The 18,863-nt window shown below is 37.4% G+C and overlaps 1 protein-coding gene across 2 annotated transcripts in view; it reads right to left on the bottom strand.

Annotated features, from left to right (window-relative positions):
- The window catches only part of CELF2 (CUGBP Elav-like family member 2), a 703,635-nt gene that overhangs the window by 369,270 nt on the left and 315,502 nt on the right, over nt 1–18,863 (bottom strand). For both annotated transcript variants that reach the window (XM_075064174.1, XM_075064147.1), the window contains one exon: nt 3,336–3,371. Coding sequence is in view for 1 of the 2 variants with exons in the window: in XM_075064147.1 (XP_074920248.1) it covers nt 3,336–3,371 (36 nt within the window). In the remaining variant the exon portion in view is untranslated. The remainder of the gene's footprint in view (nt 1–3,335; nt 3,372–18,863) is intronic.

Below are 18,863 nucleotides of genomic sequence, written 5' to 3'. Positions count from 1 at the left end.
GTCAAGATAAACGTGCTTTTAAGAACTATATTTTGATCTGTTATTTCAGGTAACATGCAGATAATATAGATCTGCAAAAGTAGCTTTGGAACAGGATTGGCACAGCAGCTCTAGAAAATCTAAAAGGAAAAAATGAGGCCAGACCTTTATTAAATTTTAAAATATGCCTTTGCTACACTCTTGTAAAGAGCCAAATAGGGTATTCAAGTCTCCAGAGATCACCAGTATAATTTCTTTATCATGTTCCATTTAAAATTTAATTATGTAGTCTACAACAAGAAGAATCTGAGTACTCAAAATAGGTCATGCAATGAACAACCTAACAATATTATGAAGTTTTCCTTATGAAGATCTTTTCTTTGATGCGCTATTATACACAGAAAATCTTTCTTCGAAAAACAAAAATCCATGGGCTCATACATATATAATAATGAAGTTGAATCTATTGCATTTTAAGTTTAGAGAGAGAATTGATTTTATTCTGTATTATCTAAACATTTAAACAGAAATAAGCCAGTCAAGAAAAAAAGACATAGTATAAAACCTAGCTATCAAGTTCTTGCAGTTAAACCTGTCATGTATTTGTTTCTAATTTATATCTTTCTACAAACACAAAATTATCCATTAAATTTCCTTCTAACAGAAGTTTACAAAACTCAGTTTTTCAATTTTTTCCATCTTGACCCTACGCACTGATGAAATCTGTTGGTGAATCTTTTGGCTAAGTAAATCAGAAGAAAACGTGTCTTCCTATTTAAAATGATTATTTAGAAAATGCTCAACAGCATTTGATGGCTAATGCCAATATGAAAAAAAACAAACCTCAGAATAACCCTCCTGTGTTTTAACAGGGATTATTTTCTTTCCTTTAGTTTCTGAAAACACACTTATGAGTCTCTTAATTAGGACAGGAGAGAAAGGAAACATGTTTCCTAATTTAGAGACTCTTTTCTGGGTAATTGAAGCACCCACTTTTTTATAATATAATCCAATTAATCTGTGTACAAAATTTGGAAAGAAATCTTTATTTTTATTATGTTGACAAAGCCAGAAACCCCCTGGAGGCACCATTAACCCTGAAAATGCTGACATCCTTCAGATGAGCAGACAAATATACAGCCTACACTCTGAAGCGTTAAAGAAGAGATTCTTTTGGGCAAGTTTACTAATGAAGGAAAGGATTTGAGCAATTTATACCATGTATATGCTTATGACTATTTGTAAACAGAGAAAAGTCATTATGTTTAATTACACAGATAAGATTTAATATTCGGAACTATTAGAACTAAGAGTGCCCTTTTTTGTTTGTTTGTCTTTGTCTCATTAGGCAAATATGTGGATAGCACAGCATCTACAAAAGAACAATTTCTTTTATATTTTGAAAATCCCAATATCTAAACTGTGTCTATTGAAATGAACCATTTTGGGAAGAAAATCAGCATCGACAGAAGAAAAATAATTCTTGGATTAGGTTCTAAATTTATGAACTGTTAATATCAAAAGTACTCATCTGCAGTTTGAACAAAAGAATATATATATAAATGAATCAACAAAGAATAAATCAAAAAAGTCTACTGCTGAAACAAAAGCAACAACAGGTCACACCAGAGAAAAGCTTGAAGACTAGTAGAATGCCAACACTCACATAGCTGTAAACATTTGTTTTAATCTAGACAAAATCATTGGGTTTAGTATTTATAATACAATTACAATGCCTCATGCACATTGCTCATATAATCTAATTTCTACTTGTGACATATTACCACCAGACTTTAATTTCAGCTGTGGCAAGAATTGAAACACACAGTAAGGTTTCCATTAGCAGTGAGATAGAAACTGGATGCTTACTCAAGCTCCTAATGTAGTTTTTTTTCATTTTAACTTCAAAGCATTTAAAACTACCAGGGAAGAAGAATTCACTTCTGCTGGACCAAGGTTTCATATTTTCACTATATATTGTCAGCTAATGCCAAGTCAAAGTGAAGTTAATGACATGCAGTGCAATCAGATTGGAAATACTCTATCCTTAAAAACTAGTGAAAACGGCAACTAAATTATGATGAAACGTAGTAAATACCAATGTCTTCAAGCAAGGATTAACTAAACTAGTCAGCTGCTGTTGAATCTCTATTTTCATTTTTTCCAGATGCAGAATTGTAAGCATTCCTTTATGACTACAAAGAATAAAAATCCCTGTGTGTCATGTACCACACAGATCATTAGCCAGAGAATAAACAGAATTTCAGATGGCTTGTTAAACTGCACCAACATATTTCATTACACATTTTAAGATAATAAAGGACATGAAACCTAAAAAGAGAATGATAGCAGAAAGACCTAGCTGTATTCAACTAGACCGTATCTGCAAACATTCCTTGAAAACAACTCAAGAAAAATATCCATCAAATGAAGGAACAATACGCCTTGCTACTGTATGTTAAAAATAAGTCCGGCCATGATTCTTACCATAAACAAATGTGGCTCACCTGCTTTTCCAATGAACGAACACTTGGATCTCACATGACCCTCCAAAAAAATTAAGCAGATTTTTTTAGCTGGCTTGGAATGAGAAATAGCTGATGTGTCAAATATCTTTACCACCATGTTGTTAAAAAATAATTTTATAAACTGCAATGAGGATTTCATGGTTTGCATTTTACACATTTTCATTATGAATATGTGTCAAACTACAATATAATATTCACTGAAAAATAACTACGCTCATTAAAAAACACACAATTCAATAATAAAGAAGCCGGGGTGAAATGAGATGCAAAGGGAACACATGCATTGGTCCTGGATATTCAGAATGTAACCTGTCACTTAATAGAATTCAGGATGCCACTCCATATTTTTTCAGTTGTTTGAATAATTTTCATCTCCAGGATTACAGCCTTTTAATTGTCTCCTCTGACCACAAGAAGGTCCTCTCTGAAAGGTCAGAAGATCAGATCTATTTGGTTCTTCGGCTTTCCCAGTGAAAGAACATTTTGGATTTGGATTTTCACAACTGACTTTTCCCTCACTGTTAAAATCTAAGGCAACATTGAAACCACCTAAAATGTACCTAGTTTGAACGTGGCAGGAAACCAAATCTGGGATGCTTTTCTCCAGTGGTAGCCAACTGAGCTGAACCTCCAAGCAGTTTAAACATGTTTATTTAAAATAATCTGTTCTTGGGGGCCACAGCACTTTACAGCCATTTTACTGGGTACGGCAAACAAATCAAAATGATGTTTTCTCAGTATGTCCATGTTGCCTCCCCCCCAACCCTGACAGGCTTCTTTCAGCTACCAGAAGCAGATATACAGATTAGTTTAGAACAGCTTGCTTACCTTGGTAATGTTCCAGCTAACTCTGTGGCAGTCTCTCTGTAAGATATACAGAAGGGAAAATTGGTTACTGTTTGCAGAGGTTATAACATTTTAAAGACAAAGATCACGCATACCCCACATGTCCATGCAACAATATGCACAAGCATGTAATAAACAGGAAACACATCATGGTGTAGACCAATACACAAGATTTTTATTAGTGTGAGTTCTGACTATTACATTATCCAGGTGTAGTTTTTCTATCCATAAAATTATATTGCTATTTTAAATTTCAACTCTGCAGCTTCCTCCAGGGCTAGAACCAAGTGGTGGGTCCATTTCGCAATGGCAAAAAGCTCTCATTTTCAATCTCGGCACCACCTACTGGACACCAGCTAAATCTGTGACGTTACAGAAGCACCACTGTTTCAGGACTGAATCTTCCCACTCCAGGCCTTGGGCAGTGGTAATTTTTAATGGGAGGTACCATATTTGGGAGATGAAGCAGCATTTTGCTGGCAGATATGAGTAAAAAAAAAAAAAGAGGGGGGGGTCAGCTCGAAGCTGTTCTTGGGTTGGTAATACATTTCAGGGGAAATGGATTGGTGAGCAGAAGGCAGGGAGGGTAGGCTAAGGTGGATGATTTATCACAATTCATCCCATGACTATCACCTCCACACAAGTGGTATATATATAAATGTATCACTATACTACCACACCTGCTCTCCACCTACTAAATCCAGCTGGCCTGGATTTATTCCAGCATGCAACCTCATAAAATAGCTTCAAACCATTCACTCAATTTTGGAATGTTTAAATTAGTTTTTTTCCCCTCCCACCCTTTGTGTAAAAACCTAAAACCAAAAAACATAGGGACTGTTATACTGGACCACACCAATGGTCCATCTCACTTAGCACATTGCCCTCTAAGGCATCCACTACCAGATTTTCAAACAACCACATAAACCTACACAATGGAGAAAAACAGTAATACTTTTTTTCCCTAACTTCTGTTGATATTCCAAAGCCAAGGTTCCCAAATTATGGCCTATGAACACTTGTCTGCAGAGTGGCCACTGGTTACATGATGCTGTCTCCTCATTTCCAGACATTGCAAGACAGCCTGTGCTTTCCTAACATTACATTGCAAGACATTACATGCTTTCCTAACAGCAGTTTTCCATGTCAGCAATTGATGTAACTGTCATAGGTACACTGTGAAATCACAAATGAAAGGGCATCTGGCTCACAAGCAATCCTTGGCCTTAAGAGGCAGTCCACACAGTGAAAAACCTAGGAACACGTCCCATCAAAGCATGATGGAAGATCTCATAGATTTCTACCCTGTCTGCTACAGCTGCTATATTCTTAACATAAATTTCTATCAATAATCCATATTGAATCCTGCTAAACTCTTGGCCTCAATAACACCTTGTGGTAGCAAGGGTCATATTGATTATGTTTTGTACAAAAAGCTTGATCAGTTTTAAATTTGTTGCCTTTTCTTTTCATTGGGTGTAGCTTTGGCTCTTGTGTTATGACAATGGTTAAATCTGATCTACCTTCTCTATTCTATTCATTATCATATACATACACACGCGCACACACACACCCCCCACACCCCTTTACCAAGTCACCTCTTTTTTTTCTGGCCTACTTTAGATAGTCAATCTTTTAAATCTCTTTTCATACAGAAGATTTTTGTTGCCTCTAATAATTTTCATTGCTCTCCTCTGAGGCCTGTTTCTTGTGATATACTTTCTGACATGGGATGACCAGATGTGTATGGGATATTAAAAACAAAAACAAACAAAAAACAAAACAAAAAACATGCTAATTGCATTACAATATTGTAAGGATTTTTCTTCATCCTTTCCATAATACAATTTGACATCTTTGGATATTGCAGCACATTGAGCAATTGCTTTCCTAGAGCAGCCCACATTGATACCAATATATTTTTCCTCTGTGGTTACAGTTAATTGACAAGCCGCATGGTTCTATAAAAGAGTTAAAATTGTTCCTTTTAACATGCATTGCCTTGCTCTTCTGGACACTGAATTTCATTTGTTTTGTATTGCCCAGCTGTGGTCTTCACTGAGTCATACAGGCACATCCAGCAGGCTGGGTCCAGCGTGGAGCCAGAAAGACTTCGGGGAGGTTCAGGTGGAGTTCTGGCTCAGAAAGAAGCTCACCTATGCTTAGAGATGCACCATGTGGGTTGCTACACCCTTTTCCTCCTCAAGGTGTGCACATCCAGTCCTGTTAGCTGGTGCACAGGAGCAGAACCTTGGCACCTCCCCAAACCCCATTGTCCTCTTTGGAGTGCTTTGCTCTAGGAAACACAGAGACAGCATTCAACCGCTGTGCAGGGGCAGGGGGGCAACTTACGCTCTCCACCCTACCACACACAACTTGCAGGCCAGCCCGGTACCATCTGGCCCTACTGAAGGTGCTAGTTAGCGGTATATTGCCATCAAATTCAACCCCAGTGGTATCAATCAGGTATTTAGCTATTCTCTACCTCAGATACCTATTATTAAAAGTGCAAAGTACTAGTGACCTGGGAGGATGTGAAAGGGTGGGTGAGTGGAAGGGGAATAGAGTGATGAGAAGAAATAAAGGGAACTAAACTGGGGCAGCACATATTTGGGTTTGATTCTATGTAGAGTTTTTGAGTAGCTATAATTCTTAGACATTTTATTTCCATTAGGCTCTACTGAGCATTGGTTTCAAGAGATTAGATTTCCCAAGTTTAACCCACAATTTATACAATTCAAAGTCACTAATGCATTAAGCTTTCTGTAACATTAACAGGGTCATTTAAGATTTCAGAACTAACCATTTTCTAATACACTGTAATTCCCACCCTTTTCCCTTCTACAGAAGAACTTGTAAGAAACCTCCTGAGGTGGGGGAAGAGATAACAATTCCTTTTCCCAAAAGGACTGCCTAGCTTTTAATCACAAGAGGTGATGATATGATCAAAACCAGAATTCTACAAACTCCAACATAACATGTGACCCAGTACTCTGACCACATGCTTGTAATTTAAAGAGCAAAGTTTATGTCCTGAGAAATGACAAGGTGAAGGAATGATAATTAAGAAGAAGTGGAATGCGGAGTCCTGAACACAGCAAAGAGTAAAGATGTTAGAGCTATAAAAGCAACCTTTTAATTTTAAATTAAATTTCAAATTATTAATTTAAAACAATCGATCTGCATATCTCTGCAGCATAAACTTTTTATGGGATTAATTGCATTCATTGTCAATTTCACATTTTGGTAGATCAGTTTTTTATTTTAACAAGATGATATGTTTTGAAATCATGATCAGATCCAAAATATAACTCTCTAACAAAAGCTTTATTTAAAAAAAAAGGGGAGGGGGAACTGGGAAATTGTGTTTCTCTCTCTATCTGAAGATTTTTATCATGCAGTGCAAATTTGGGTAAGCAAATATTTAGACCTATTAAAAAAATTAAGACCTAGCAAAAGGAACACATGACATTCCTACAAAATAAACCTGAGTTTCCCCTGTTAAAAATAAATCCTAGCAATGAGTGCCAATAAAAACTGAATATTTACTGTCTGCAGTTCTTACTTTACCACAGTAAATATCTTGCTGTGAGTATTGGGAATAGCACCAATACTAGTCCAAAAGTAAATTCCTGGTGCAGTAAAGAACAACTCTTTCTGGTGCAGATCACTTATCTAGCAATACCCAAAAAAAGGTTTATTTTCAAAAACAAATGGAAACTCATGCTGCAGTGTTTCAAGAAACAGAGCATAGATTTATACAACTCATTTTCATATTCCTACTAACCCCAAGTGACAACCATAGTAAATCATCATTTGTGTTTATTGAATCTGTAGCAAAAATGAAAGTTTATTAAAAAAATAAGTCAGTCTTGGATATATCAAGAGCAGCAAGAAAATACACTCAAGGGAAAAAAAAGCTACATAACAGCATGTTGTAAGATCCTGCCAAAAGTTTGGGAGGACCTTGAAAATCCAAATGTAAAAGATACAGTGCTGATTAACACTGCATACAACCTCACTAAAGTCAAGGTGGGTGAAAAGGGTGTAAACCAGAACATGATTTTACCAATGTTATAAAATTAGATTACAGCCTCTTAAAAACTGTCAGCTATCAGATCAGAGAGTTAATGAGCATACTGCTCCATTTGGAAAGGTGCAACCTAAACTGAACTGAGCATTTTTCCTTCTTTGACATGGCATGTATAAGTCAAGACTTCTCTATGTAACCCACTTCCATTAAGGGGAAGCAGTCTTTCAGGTTCCGCACATCCACTGTCTGAAAGTTGACTCAGCTGAGCCAATCACAGCTCAGAAGGAGGAAAGTTATAAATATGGGAGTTGGATCCAGCCCTGTGGATTCAGCAGCTGATCAACCCAGGATCAAGAGATATGTCTGCTGAGGAGGCTGCCTCCCAATACCCGCATCACTTTGGAAACAGGCTGCAGATTCCCAAATCCCACTGGAAAAGAGAAAACAGGCAGGTATTGGCACAGTGGACTGAAACTGCTGCTAGTAGTGAGGATCTTCAGACTGTGAAAATTCTGGAGTGTTTGAAGGGAACTAAGAAGTTACCATTCTCTTTTGGCTCTGCAGAATCCAGGTGACACACATACATGGGTTTTGAGGCCTCACTAGAGCAACTGAGAAATCATCCCTGTGAAATCAGAGGGGTGTGTGCACATGTGCATACATACACTTGTATTCTTGGGGTGTGTGTGTGTTTTGTCAAATCTCACTCAACGATATGTACAATTAGAAAAGCAGGGAAATCGGTGTAAAAAGCACTAAAATTCTTGTTGCCTAGTAGTTTTGCTTAAGAAAGTTACTCAAAACTATTCCCAGTACTGTTTGCCAAGTGTTGTGTTTGTATTTGTATTTGTTTGGTTTACTAAGAAATTGTATCGTTGATTGAGGCTGACTGGCAGCTGTTACTACCACCTACATTCAGGGGGTTGTATTTCAGGGTTCAAAGGTTTTAACTCTGCATACTGCTTTTTTTCCTGAAAGTCCTGAAAGGACAGAATTCTGTCCTGTGCTTCTGCCAAGAGGTAAAGTGAGGTGCAGGAAAGAGAGGAGCGTTGAGTTATTCATATTGCCTCAGGAGCCCTCTATATCCACATTAGGAGATTTATCAAGAGTAGATTTCAAACCATGTTAGTCAGAACCATGCTTAGAAATGGTTCTCGTTTCTCTAAAATGGTGCTTTAACATGATTGTAAAACACAGTAGAAGACAGCACATGATCAGGTTATAACATGGCTTTTGGAACCACATTAATTCTTGGCCACTGGGATTTAGGAAATTATTACAACCTCTTTGTACAACAACTGTGGTTATGTAAATATACTGATTTGAACACGATATAGAGCTATAAAAAGGGGGGGGAAACACACAAACACATACACGGTTGGACTGTTACTCTAATTCCCTCAAGATCTCCATCTGTGTTCTCTTCTATATTAAAAAGAAAAAAAAAGATAAATTCTTCCGCTACCATATTAAACTCTTCAGGGCCAATTCCTCAACTGGCATAAATCAGTGTGACACTAGTTAAGTTAATGGAGCTCTGTCGAGTCACTGCAGCTGTGGATCTGGCTCTTTGGTTTTATCATATAATTAAGAAGCTCATTTAGAGGCTGAAACACAAGAACTTTTCCATCTTCCAAGGATCAGTCTTTGCACAACCAAAGATAACTGTGTGATAGCGCAGATGAGATCAGCTGAGGGTACCTGAACAACAGACCTTGGTTGAAGAGGGTGTTTTCAGTTCCCACTTCTTGACTACAGAATTCATTTGACTTGCTGGTTGACCAAAGCTGAAATTTGTTAATCCTCAGGTCATATTACAGGCATGGAGCAATTTGTAGAGAAGCAAGAGTCGGAAAGGGTTTTCATTTTGGTGACAATTCACACTGTTTCATTGTCAGGTCCTGTAGCTTTCTAAAGATTGTACAAGCACCTATAGCCCCAAAAAGTAGCCTTTTGACAAATGGAAATAAAGGAATAAAATAGAAGTAGAATTTAAAAAAAGAAAAGAATCCTATTTGACCATTTGAGTCTTTATGTATTTCTCCAGGAATATCTGCCACAGCCATGATGTAACGCACAAAAGAACGCATCCTATAATATTGTGGATAATGATAATCATAATAATTTAGATTTGTAACTTCCAATTCCTGTAAAAAAAGTATTCCATAACCTAGGGGCTGATCTCATTGACTTCAGCTGGGTTTGAACCAGACCTGTGACAAACATCTTTCCAGACTCCACGGATATACATGAACTAGTTCGCCCACAACTGAAATGCATGACCTAAGAGATGAAAAGACAGTGACTATTCAACAGTGCAAAGCAAAACTGCACTATAATTTACATCAGGAAATGAAGAATCATCTGATTAAAACCAAAGGGGATATTTAAAGCAGGAAAAATGTGACTACCTAAACTGGAATTTAACCAGGACATTGGAGTTAATGCTTCTACTCTTGCAGAAATGTGCCAAGGGATCTTTCATGACCACAAATGGTCAGGCCATTGATTTTACATCTCAGCTGAAAAATGGCACCCTCAAAGGCACTGTCTTGTGTCTCCCCATCTCAGTACTGCAGTGGGGATTGGTTCAATAGTGACTTAAAGGAATGAATAGCATCTACTGAAACTCCATTTTGAGATGAGATCTTACTGACCTTAATATGGACACTTCTTTGGTTTGAGGGGGATTTCATCACCATGAACAAACAATTTCAATAAAGTATGTAGTTTGAGTTTTTGTCTAAAACTTTGGAAAAAAAAAAAAAAAAAAAAAAAGACACCACCTTTTGTATCATCCTGGCTCAGACTTCTACAGCAGGGCTATTCTCTCTTCTATGGATTCGTTCACCCATTATTTTGTTTACTTCTACAATGCCCCCTCTTCAGAATTAAGCCCTATAAAATAGGCAAACTGATATTGGCAATAATCAAAATGGTTACAAATTATTTTATATTTAAAAAGTTCTTAAAGAGGTTTTCTTTTTATTGATCACGAACACAAAATATGGCCATATTGGGTCAGACCAATGGTCCCTCTAGCCCAGTATCCTGGTACCAGGGCCTCAGGGGAGTGTACAGAACAGGGCAATTTTGGAGAGATTCATCCATCTCCCCCTGCTGGCTTCTGGCAGTCAGAGGTCTAGGGGTTATATTCATAACCATCTTGGCTAATAGTCGCTGATGGACCTACTCTCCAAAATCAAGGATTTCCATGGTGTAAAGGTTAAAAAGTACTATTATCTGTCCTGACTATTGAACACACACATGCACTTAATTATGATAGAGTCAGCTATCAAATGGGTATCATAATTAGGTATGGAAGAATTAGATTTTTAAATTGGTAAATGTTGGTAAACATTGATTTCAGCATACACACACAGATGAAAAAAATATATTTCTTTAAATTTTTATATCAATGGAAAGAAAAATATTGCTTGAGAATTTATAAGTCAAAATCCTGTGATTTCGACCTATGAATTAGACTAGTTACCAATGGACTAACTAATGAATACTAAAAATAGGTGTGACTTGTTGATTTAAATGACTTTGTATATTTTGAAATGTGATGTTGACAATTTTAATGGGTCAAAGATTTAACACTCTGGGTCTCCACCTCTGCTGTCATTAAATAATTATCTGACTCCCCCATAATTTCCTGCAACTGTGAAAATTTAAATAGATAAAAATTGAAAAAAAAAAAAAGCATAAACCCTATCATTTTATGCAACTTCAAATTAAAAAACCGAAAATCAATAAAAATCTAAAAGTTTGCTTAAAAATAGACTGATGTCAGTGAAAATTATATATTTAAAAAAAGAAATATAATTCCCCTAAGGCTACTGATAATGTTTGCAATAGCATTATTTGCACACACTGTTGCTGAGCTTGACGTTCAAGCACAATATGAACACACTTTTTAGTTAGTGAGGCAGCAAGTTCACATGGACAGTCTATTTCTGTACAGGCTAAACACTTTGCAAAACTAGCTGACTGTGATAAGACAGAGGACATGTGCAGACGTGCTTCTCATTTGCCCCAGGATGATTTTTAAAGGCAGTTGTTTCCGTTATTATAACTTTGCTACTCCAGCATTTCTGACTTGCATATATTACTAAATTTTAAAATGCTTGCACCACGCATTGATATATTTGCCCTCAATGCAATATACATTCCAACAGACTTATACCATATTTTCCATATCCTTCTAAATATGAATATTTATTTATTTTCTAAAAGTCTGGCTGCATTAAAGAAATAACTATGTGCTCTCTAGGTTAGAAGGCTTTTTATAAAGTATAGGGAAAACCTCTGATGCCTTGTGATTTGTATTACTGTAGAATGGAGAGGCTAGGGTGATCAGATGTCCCGATTTTACAGGGGCAGTCGCGATATTCAGAGCCTGGTTTTAGACGCCTATTAGCCTCCATCTCAGTGCTGATTTTTTCACACTTACTATCTGGTCACCCTAGGAGAGGCCCAACTAGTACTTTGTACTAGGTACTGACCAAACACGTATTTTGAGACAACCCTCACCCCAAAGAGCTTATGATTTACATAGAGAAGAGCCAGACAAAAAAAGGTGGGAGAAAGGCAGTATTACCCTCATTTTGCAGATGGGTTATGGAGGCACAGAGATTATGTAAATTACTCACGAAGATATAAGAAATCTGTAGCAGAGGTGGAAATTGAACCCGGAGCACCCAATCCAGTGCCTTTTCTGTAAGATCTTCCTTCTTTGTGTATGTGCAGGCACTGCTGGTGTGGTTTCTGTAAGCAAGGCTGACAACAGGACTCAAAGGAAAAAGCTGGGGGGCCCAGAGATCACCACAGGCAAAGTGCAGTATTCAGCTCCCTGGAGACACAGAAGGGACGGTAGGGAGGAGCATGCAGAAGGATTTGCTCTGTTGGGGATCTCCCCTATCCTCTTTCTACCTATGTAGAGAGAAAACTGGGGCTGAGATTCTCCAGCAGCCTCAGGGGTCTGTAATTGCTCCATGGATAGTGATGGTGGTAGTGGTGACATTCCTCTCCTCTATCCCCACATGGAGCAGAGCAGATTAATATTTCCCTACTGTGGTAGGTAGGGAGAATTCCCGCTAGTGCTAGCTACACACGTCTTTCTAGAAAGTTTGAGGGGGTGACCCACACCAGATGTCAGATAGAGATAGAATTAAGAAATGATGACAATAGCCCTGCATGCTGTGTTGACACTTAGAGGTAAAATGCTAGTAAATCAGATTGCACAGGTGTAAGTGACAACAAGACACTTGAGAATTAAGCCCTAGATCTTAATAATAGTTTGGGGTCAGACTGTGCCTCAGATGCACAGATATATAACTGAAGGCAGAATTTGGCTCTCAATAGGTGAATATTAACACCTAACATGACATCTAATCATTGTGATATATGAAATAGACCAAACACTAAACCTAAGTAATACTGCAAGGAGTGGGCATACCTAGGCAGAAGGATGGAGTATGACCTATTATGGTCTTTTCCACCTCTGATTGCTGTATAAAATCTGGACATGTATCTTCTGATACTGAAGACAGGCTTTTATTACATTGTAAATACTTGTTCTCGAATGTGTAAATCTGTACCAGTTTTTTTTTTGTTTGTTTTTTTTAAATTTACACTTTGTTGGATAAGATATGCAGAATGTTGTGCACATTTCCTTTTAATTTAGATTTGGGTTAAATCAATGGACTTTGCAGGATTTTACACATTGTAATAGCCTAAAACCTGTGGGATTTCAAGGGATTGGACATTTTCACTAACCTACACTGACTTGGCACCACTGAGGGAGCTTTGAGCTTAGTCAAGTGCTGTAATTTTGGAAAAGTAACCCTTGATTTTCCTCCAGTGCCAAGTTTAAAGAAATTTATTTTTGCCTCTGATCTAGAGAAATATAATTGGACTGAAACAATTACATTAAAATGACTGATGGGCAAACTGTAAAGTTTAGAGATTTGTTTAAGTGCCTGTAAGTTCAAATGCTGATTGGAACCTTATTAGAAGTAAAGGTGGGCACGTTCATGAACTCTGAATATTTGAACACTCCCTTTACATTCAGGGGAGTTTGGATCTAGATTAGGTACCAATGGGAGAAGTACGTTAGGAGTACCTAAACTAGATTAGTTAGTAGATCTGAGGGGATACTTTGGGAGTCTCTCTCTGATTTAATATGCACACTTCTTGGTTCTGCAAAACTGGGTTGCCAAACACAAGACAATAGGCTCAATATTCTTGCTACTTCCTGCTTCTAATTCGGAGAGCAGCTACTTTCACTGCACAGAAACGAGAAAGTACCTGAAATCTCATCAGAAAAATCTGTTCTCATGGCCTCATTGCATTGTCTCTGGAGCAAAGATGATGAAACACTTTGGGAGAAACAGCCCAAACTCAACAAAGATAATAGGACACTAAAATAATATGACTGTGTAAATAATACCTTGTATTCCAATTATTAACATATTTAAACATTTGTCCATCTGTTGTGATAGTTATTGTGTGTATCCCTTTTTGATTAAATCAAGAACAAAGCCATTATATGCAAATCACCAATTAATTATTTTATTCCTGATATTATTCCCCTACACTCTTACTCCAGGAGGGAAGGGGGGGGGGAAGTGAGCTAGATGTTCTGTGGCCTACAACTTGCAGGCTATCAGACTGGATGATCATTATGGTCCCTTCTGATGTTAAAGTCTATGAGGTGATGGAGATAGTGAGTAAGGTTAAGATTTTGCTAGGGTTATTTTTAGTGAAAGTCAGGGACGGGTCATGACAAACAAAAATTCACGGAAGCCCATGACCCGTCCCTGACTTTCACTAAAGATAACTAACAAAAATGGGGCTGAGTGGGGGAGGAGAGCTCCAACACTTGCATGATGTTCATACGTATGCTGAAGTCTATCCCTTTGGATTGAGTTACCTGATTCTCCCATGATTCACCACATACCACAATTCTTTTAGTCACTATTTTTTGGCTGTTTTGTTTTCTTTATTCCATCTACAATTGCTTTAGGTTTTTTTGGTCTCCCCTCCCCAGAACCATTTAAAACAATGCAGTCAAATTCTGCCCTCACTAACTAAATTCTGCCACTGCAGAGAAATGGAGTACAAATGGATGAGAATGTGGCTACAGTCTGGCCTATTGGGTCATTCTGCCTGCATGGAAGAAAAAAAAACTATTAGAGTTTCTGCAGTGTTGCTGTAGCTGTGTAAGTCCCAGAATAATAGAGAGACAAGGTGGCGGAGGTAATATCTTTTATTGGAGTAATTTCTTCTGGTGAGACAAGCTTTCGAGCTACATGGAACTTTTCTTCAGCTCTAAAGAAAGAGCAAATCTGCTGACCAAGCCTCTTGGGGAAGCCAAAGTGCAGAAGTACTACTTTTCTCTCACTAGTTTATTAATGGTTTTATGGATTTTTTTTTTGAATGTCATCAGGAGATACATCTAAGCTGGGCCTTTTCTCCCCCATGAACCTCCAAACAATAGTATGTTCTTAAGATAGTTTGTGCCATTAAGGAACTATTAGGCTGCAATACATAGTAGGTACATCTATTAATCATCAGATCATTTATGGTCTGTAATTCCACCACAGTTAAATACCATGGACTACTAAAGTACCTGAATCAGCTATTAGCAAGCATTCCTGCTCATTAAAACTCACTTATTTAGACTTTAGCAATGGTAAATGTAACCAGCCCTGGAGGAGTGTCATAGTGCTTGGAAATGGCACATTAAGCTTCATTTACCCAGCTACATTCACAGATAAAAGGGGGGGGGGGGGAGAGTGAAGCCACACAGCAAAGCTTAGAAGCTTTTTGAAGCTGCATTAGGAAAATGACAAATCTTTCAAAGAGAGCTATAAAGCTTGCTCAAGTACAACAGTTCTGCAAACAGCTATTTATCATAGTTTGTTGAAAAGACTCCTACGTTTAATACTATTGGACTGTGAGAGCTGATTATTAAATGTAATTACAGAAGTAGCACAGAAATAATATTTTATTGGAGAGCACAAGCAATGCTATGTATTAACAAAGGGGACTGGTGAACATGTTTTGCATTCAGAATCATATTATTAGCTTTTCCAGGGACACATACACAAAATGTATACACAGTTAATTCCACATTAAGAAGCTTCCACTAACTAGCATAATCCTTCAAGATGTTCAGATCAGGGTCAATCCATCCATCTATACTTAATGTCAGAATGATAAAACTGTATCCAATTGGATGCTATTTGGATTTCAGCCTTTATATATTTTCTGTTTAATGAAGAGGCATAAAAAAAAAAAGCCTGCTGTCAAGAAATATTACTCAAATTGGCTCATTAGGAGCCCTGTAACAGTTATGCTAACGCTATAGTGCGGCCATTTGAAATGAGCTCTTTCATTCAGAGTCTGCCAGTTGTCATGACTGCTCTCCCTCGATTCTCCCTTTACTAATTCTTCTGCAACAAGTTCACAATTTTTATGCTTAACACCAAAAACAGCTTCCCCATACCTTCAGCTTTATGCTCATTCATTCCTTACCTGACTATTCACTAACCACCCCTACTTACTCCCTTTGCCCCCTCCAGTCTTTAGGTATCTTGTGCATCATGCCTAAGACCCAGAATCCTTTTCCAACTCCTTGTGCATCAACCTACTACTCATCTTGATTGAATTATTCTCTTAACATGCAATATTTCTGCAAAACCTTTGAATGATTGATTATCTCCCAAACATATCCCCATCTCTTCAAGAACTGACATTTGCCCTGTGTCCCCAAACTACAGTGCAGTGTGATTTAGATGGACAGCTCCTTGGATCTGGGATTATAATTTCCCTTTGTACATGCATTAAGTAAACTGATGGCACGCAAAAATAAATGAAACCTGATGGTTCCAAAATTATACAGCACCTATTTTTGGTCTTAAGATCAGTGACCTATTAGATCTGAAACAATATGAAGAGGCTGAGAGGTTTGAAATATTAGAAGCAATCCTGGCACAGGCGGATGAGCTGGCAGAGTCCATTTGAAGTGCTCAAAGATGTACAAGAATGGACATCAAAGACATGTGTACACTGATGAATAGTAGTTTACATAAGCACATGCCCCTCTAATCTAATATTAGAAATGACCAATTTCATAAGTAAAATATCAATGTCAATATTTTCAAAACGTGGTGTCTTAGTCCAGGCTCCTAAATCCATATTTAGGCACCTAGTAAGAGCTGTGTGATGTTTTAGAAGATCTGAGTTTCACTGAAGTTAACAGGAGTTGCATGTACCCTTTTGAAAAACTAGGGCACTCTTATTTAGGTGAATAATATGGAAACCATCACCTAAGTTTAGGTACCCAAGTTCATGGATTTTTGCCCAAGAACACTTTTCCTGAAAGTTAATGACTTGAACCATTAATTCATAGGTACTCAGGCACCTGAAGATGTAGATGGGTACCAAGTATGCTTTTCAAAAGCACCTAAGCAGGTTGAAATCTATGGGAGTTAGGCTCTTTTCCACATCTATAGGTGCCTAAATACCTTTAAAAATCTGGCCCATGCAGGTCCAAGCATCAGTTTTTAATCTAAAAACTGACAGTTTCCTTTGGAACGTGGCCATTTTGACTCAACTGCAGAGGATAACTCACGGTGGCAGAACCTCCCCATTGGCAATTATCTCCCTACAATAACCGTGAAAACCAAAATCAAATCAACAAGGATGGAATCAAAAGTAAAAGAGATAAATTATACATAACAGCATTCATAAAACTCTCTCTCTTCTCTTGAAGTTGCTTGTGCGCACTATATACATACACTACGTAAGAATATTATATAATATATTATATATATATATATATATATATATATGCCAGGATTTCTTAGTCTACGGCTGATGTGCAGCATATTGCAATTGTGTGCAATTACAGTTAACTATAATTAAGAACAATTACAGCTTTTATTTCTCCACTTGTTCTTTAAAAAGCACATTTGTAATAATTTTCCCCCTTTCTTTTTTAAAAGGTGAATATAATTATACATCTCTATAACATCTCCAATAATTAGTTTGACTCAAGTTGCTTCTGGAACAATTTTCATTTTAACTGTCAGATCTGCCAGCTATAGTCAATAGAACACTCTATAAAAAAAAAAAATCATCATTAACCTGTTTCACCCCATAAATCTGTAAAAGAACTTGAACAAATTGAAGGCTTCATTGCTTAAATGCTTCAAGGCCAAATTCAACTTGGAAAATGCTTTTTTTTTTTTTTCCTTTTTTAAAAGTAACATTTGAAACACTGCGTTTGGATGTTACAGTCAGCTTTTTTATTATCATTATTAAATTAAGGTTGGCATAAAAGGCACGTTACGTGTCTCTATTTTATAGACTACTTTCCCATCACTTCCCATTCATTAAAGGATAGCAACTAAATCTTTGTTTAGCAGCTACCCCAATTAGTAACCATGCAAGCTTCAGGGGAAAGAAATTAAATTTAATAGAAGCCACCCTCATTTTTGAAGCTGCCCTCAATTTTAAGCCACAGAGGAGCAGCAATTAAATGTTATGTATGCCACAGCATCTTCTACATGAAGATGTGTCACGTGAAATTCTCCAGGTGAGTAATGCATCATTTCCTAATGATAAACATAGATACCAAATTACACATGCTGGGTAATACTGGTGAGCCCTTCCAGTCCCACATATCTTCCACAGGATGGAGCCCTTTGGGTATTTAAATAGCATGGACTAGTGGATTGGGAGTCAGGAAATCTAGGGTTTTATTCTTGGCCTTGCCATTGACCCACTGTGGGAACTTGGAAAAGCCACTTTCTCTCTGTGTACCTGTTTTCCCACCCAACATTTGCCGTGCTTGTAGAACATGGAGCTGAAGGAGGGCCAACCTTTGTCGGGGCACTGTAAGCAATGCTGTAATACAAATACTGGAAGATCTTATGAAAGTAACCCATCCACTTATTACTTAGTGAAATTAAAGGAATGCCTTTAAAGCCCAAACCAGGAACACCCCCTCTCTCTGGTATTCTTGAAATCTTAAATAAAACCACAATCAACCAAAAATCCACTTTATCCTAGGCTTGGCAACATTAATCATTTAACTCCTTTCCACAGACTTAATGACTATGACAGAGGCCAGTGGAAAAAAAACATGATCTCTTGCAATCATGTATATGCATTTAGCTGATGAAGCATTACATAGTAGCTTAAGTAACCATTGCCTATATTTATTTCTATGTGCAGATGAAGCAGACTTGACTTTCTGGATAGAGCTCGTTCTCCACAAAGTCAGATGGATTTAACTGATTAACTGTCTTTTTAAATTAGTTGGAATTATGGATGTGAATAGCCCCTGCAAGAATGAGATAATGTGCTCTGGGCAAAGAGAATGTGTTAGTTTTTGTTTGTTTTGGTAGTGAGATTCATGCACAATATAGTCTTCTAGGTAGTGGGTTGCAAAGGTTCTCTTT

Source organism: Chelonoidis abingdonii, chromosome 1 (genome assembly GCF_003597395.2).
Source record: "Chelonoidis abingdonii isolate Lonesome George chromosome 1, CheloAbing_2.0, whole genome shotgun sequence".
Lineage (NCBI taxonomy): Eukaryota > Metazoa > Chordata > Testudines > Testudinidae > Chelonoidis > Chelonoidis abingdonii.
The sequence above is the reverse complement of the archived record's forward strand: the minus strand, read 5'-3'. Positions and strand labels throughout refer to the sequence as shown.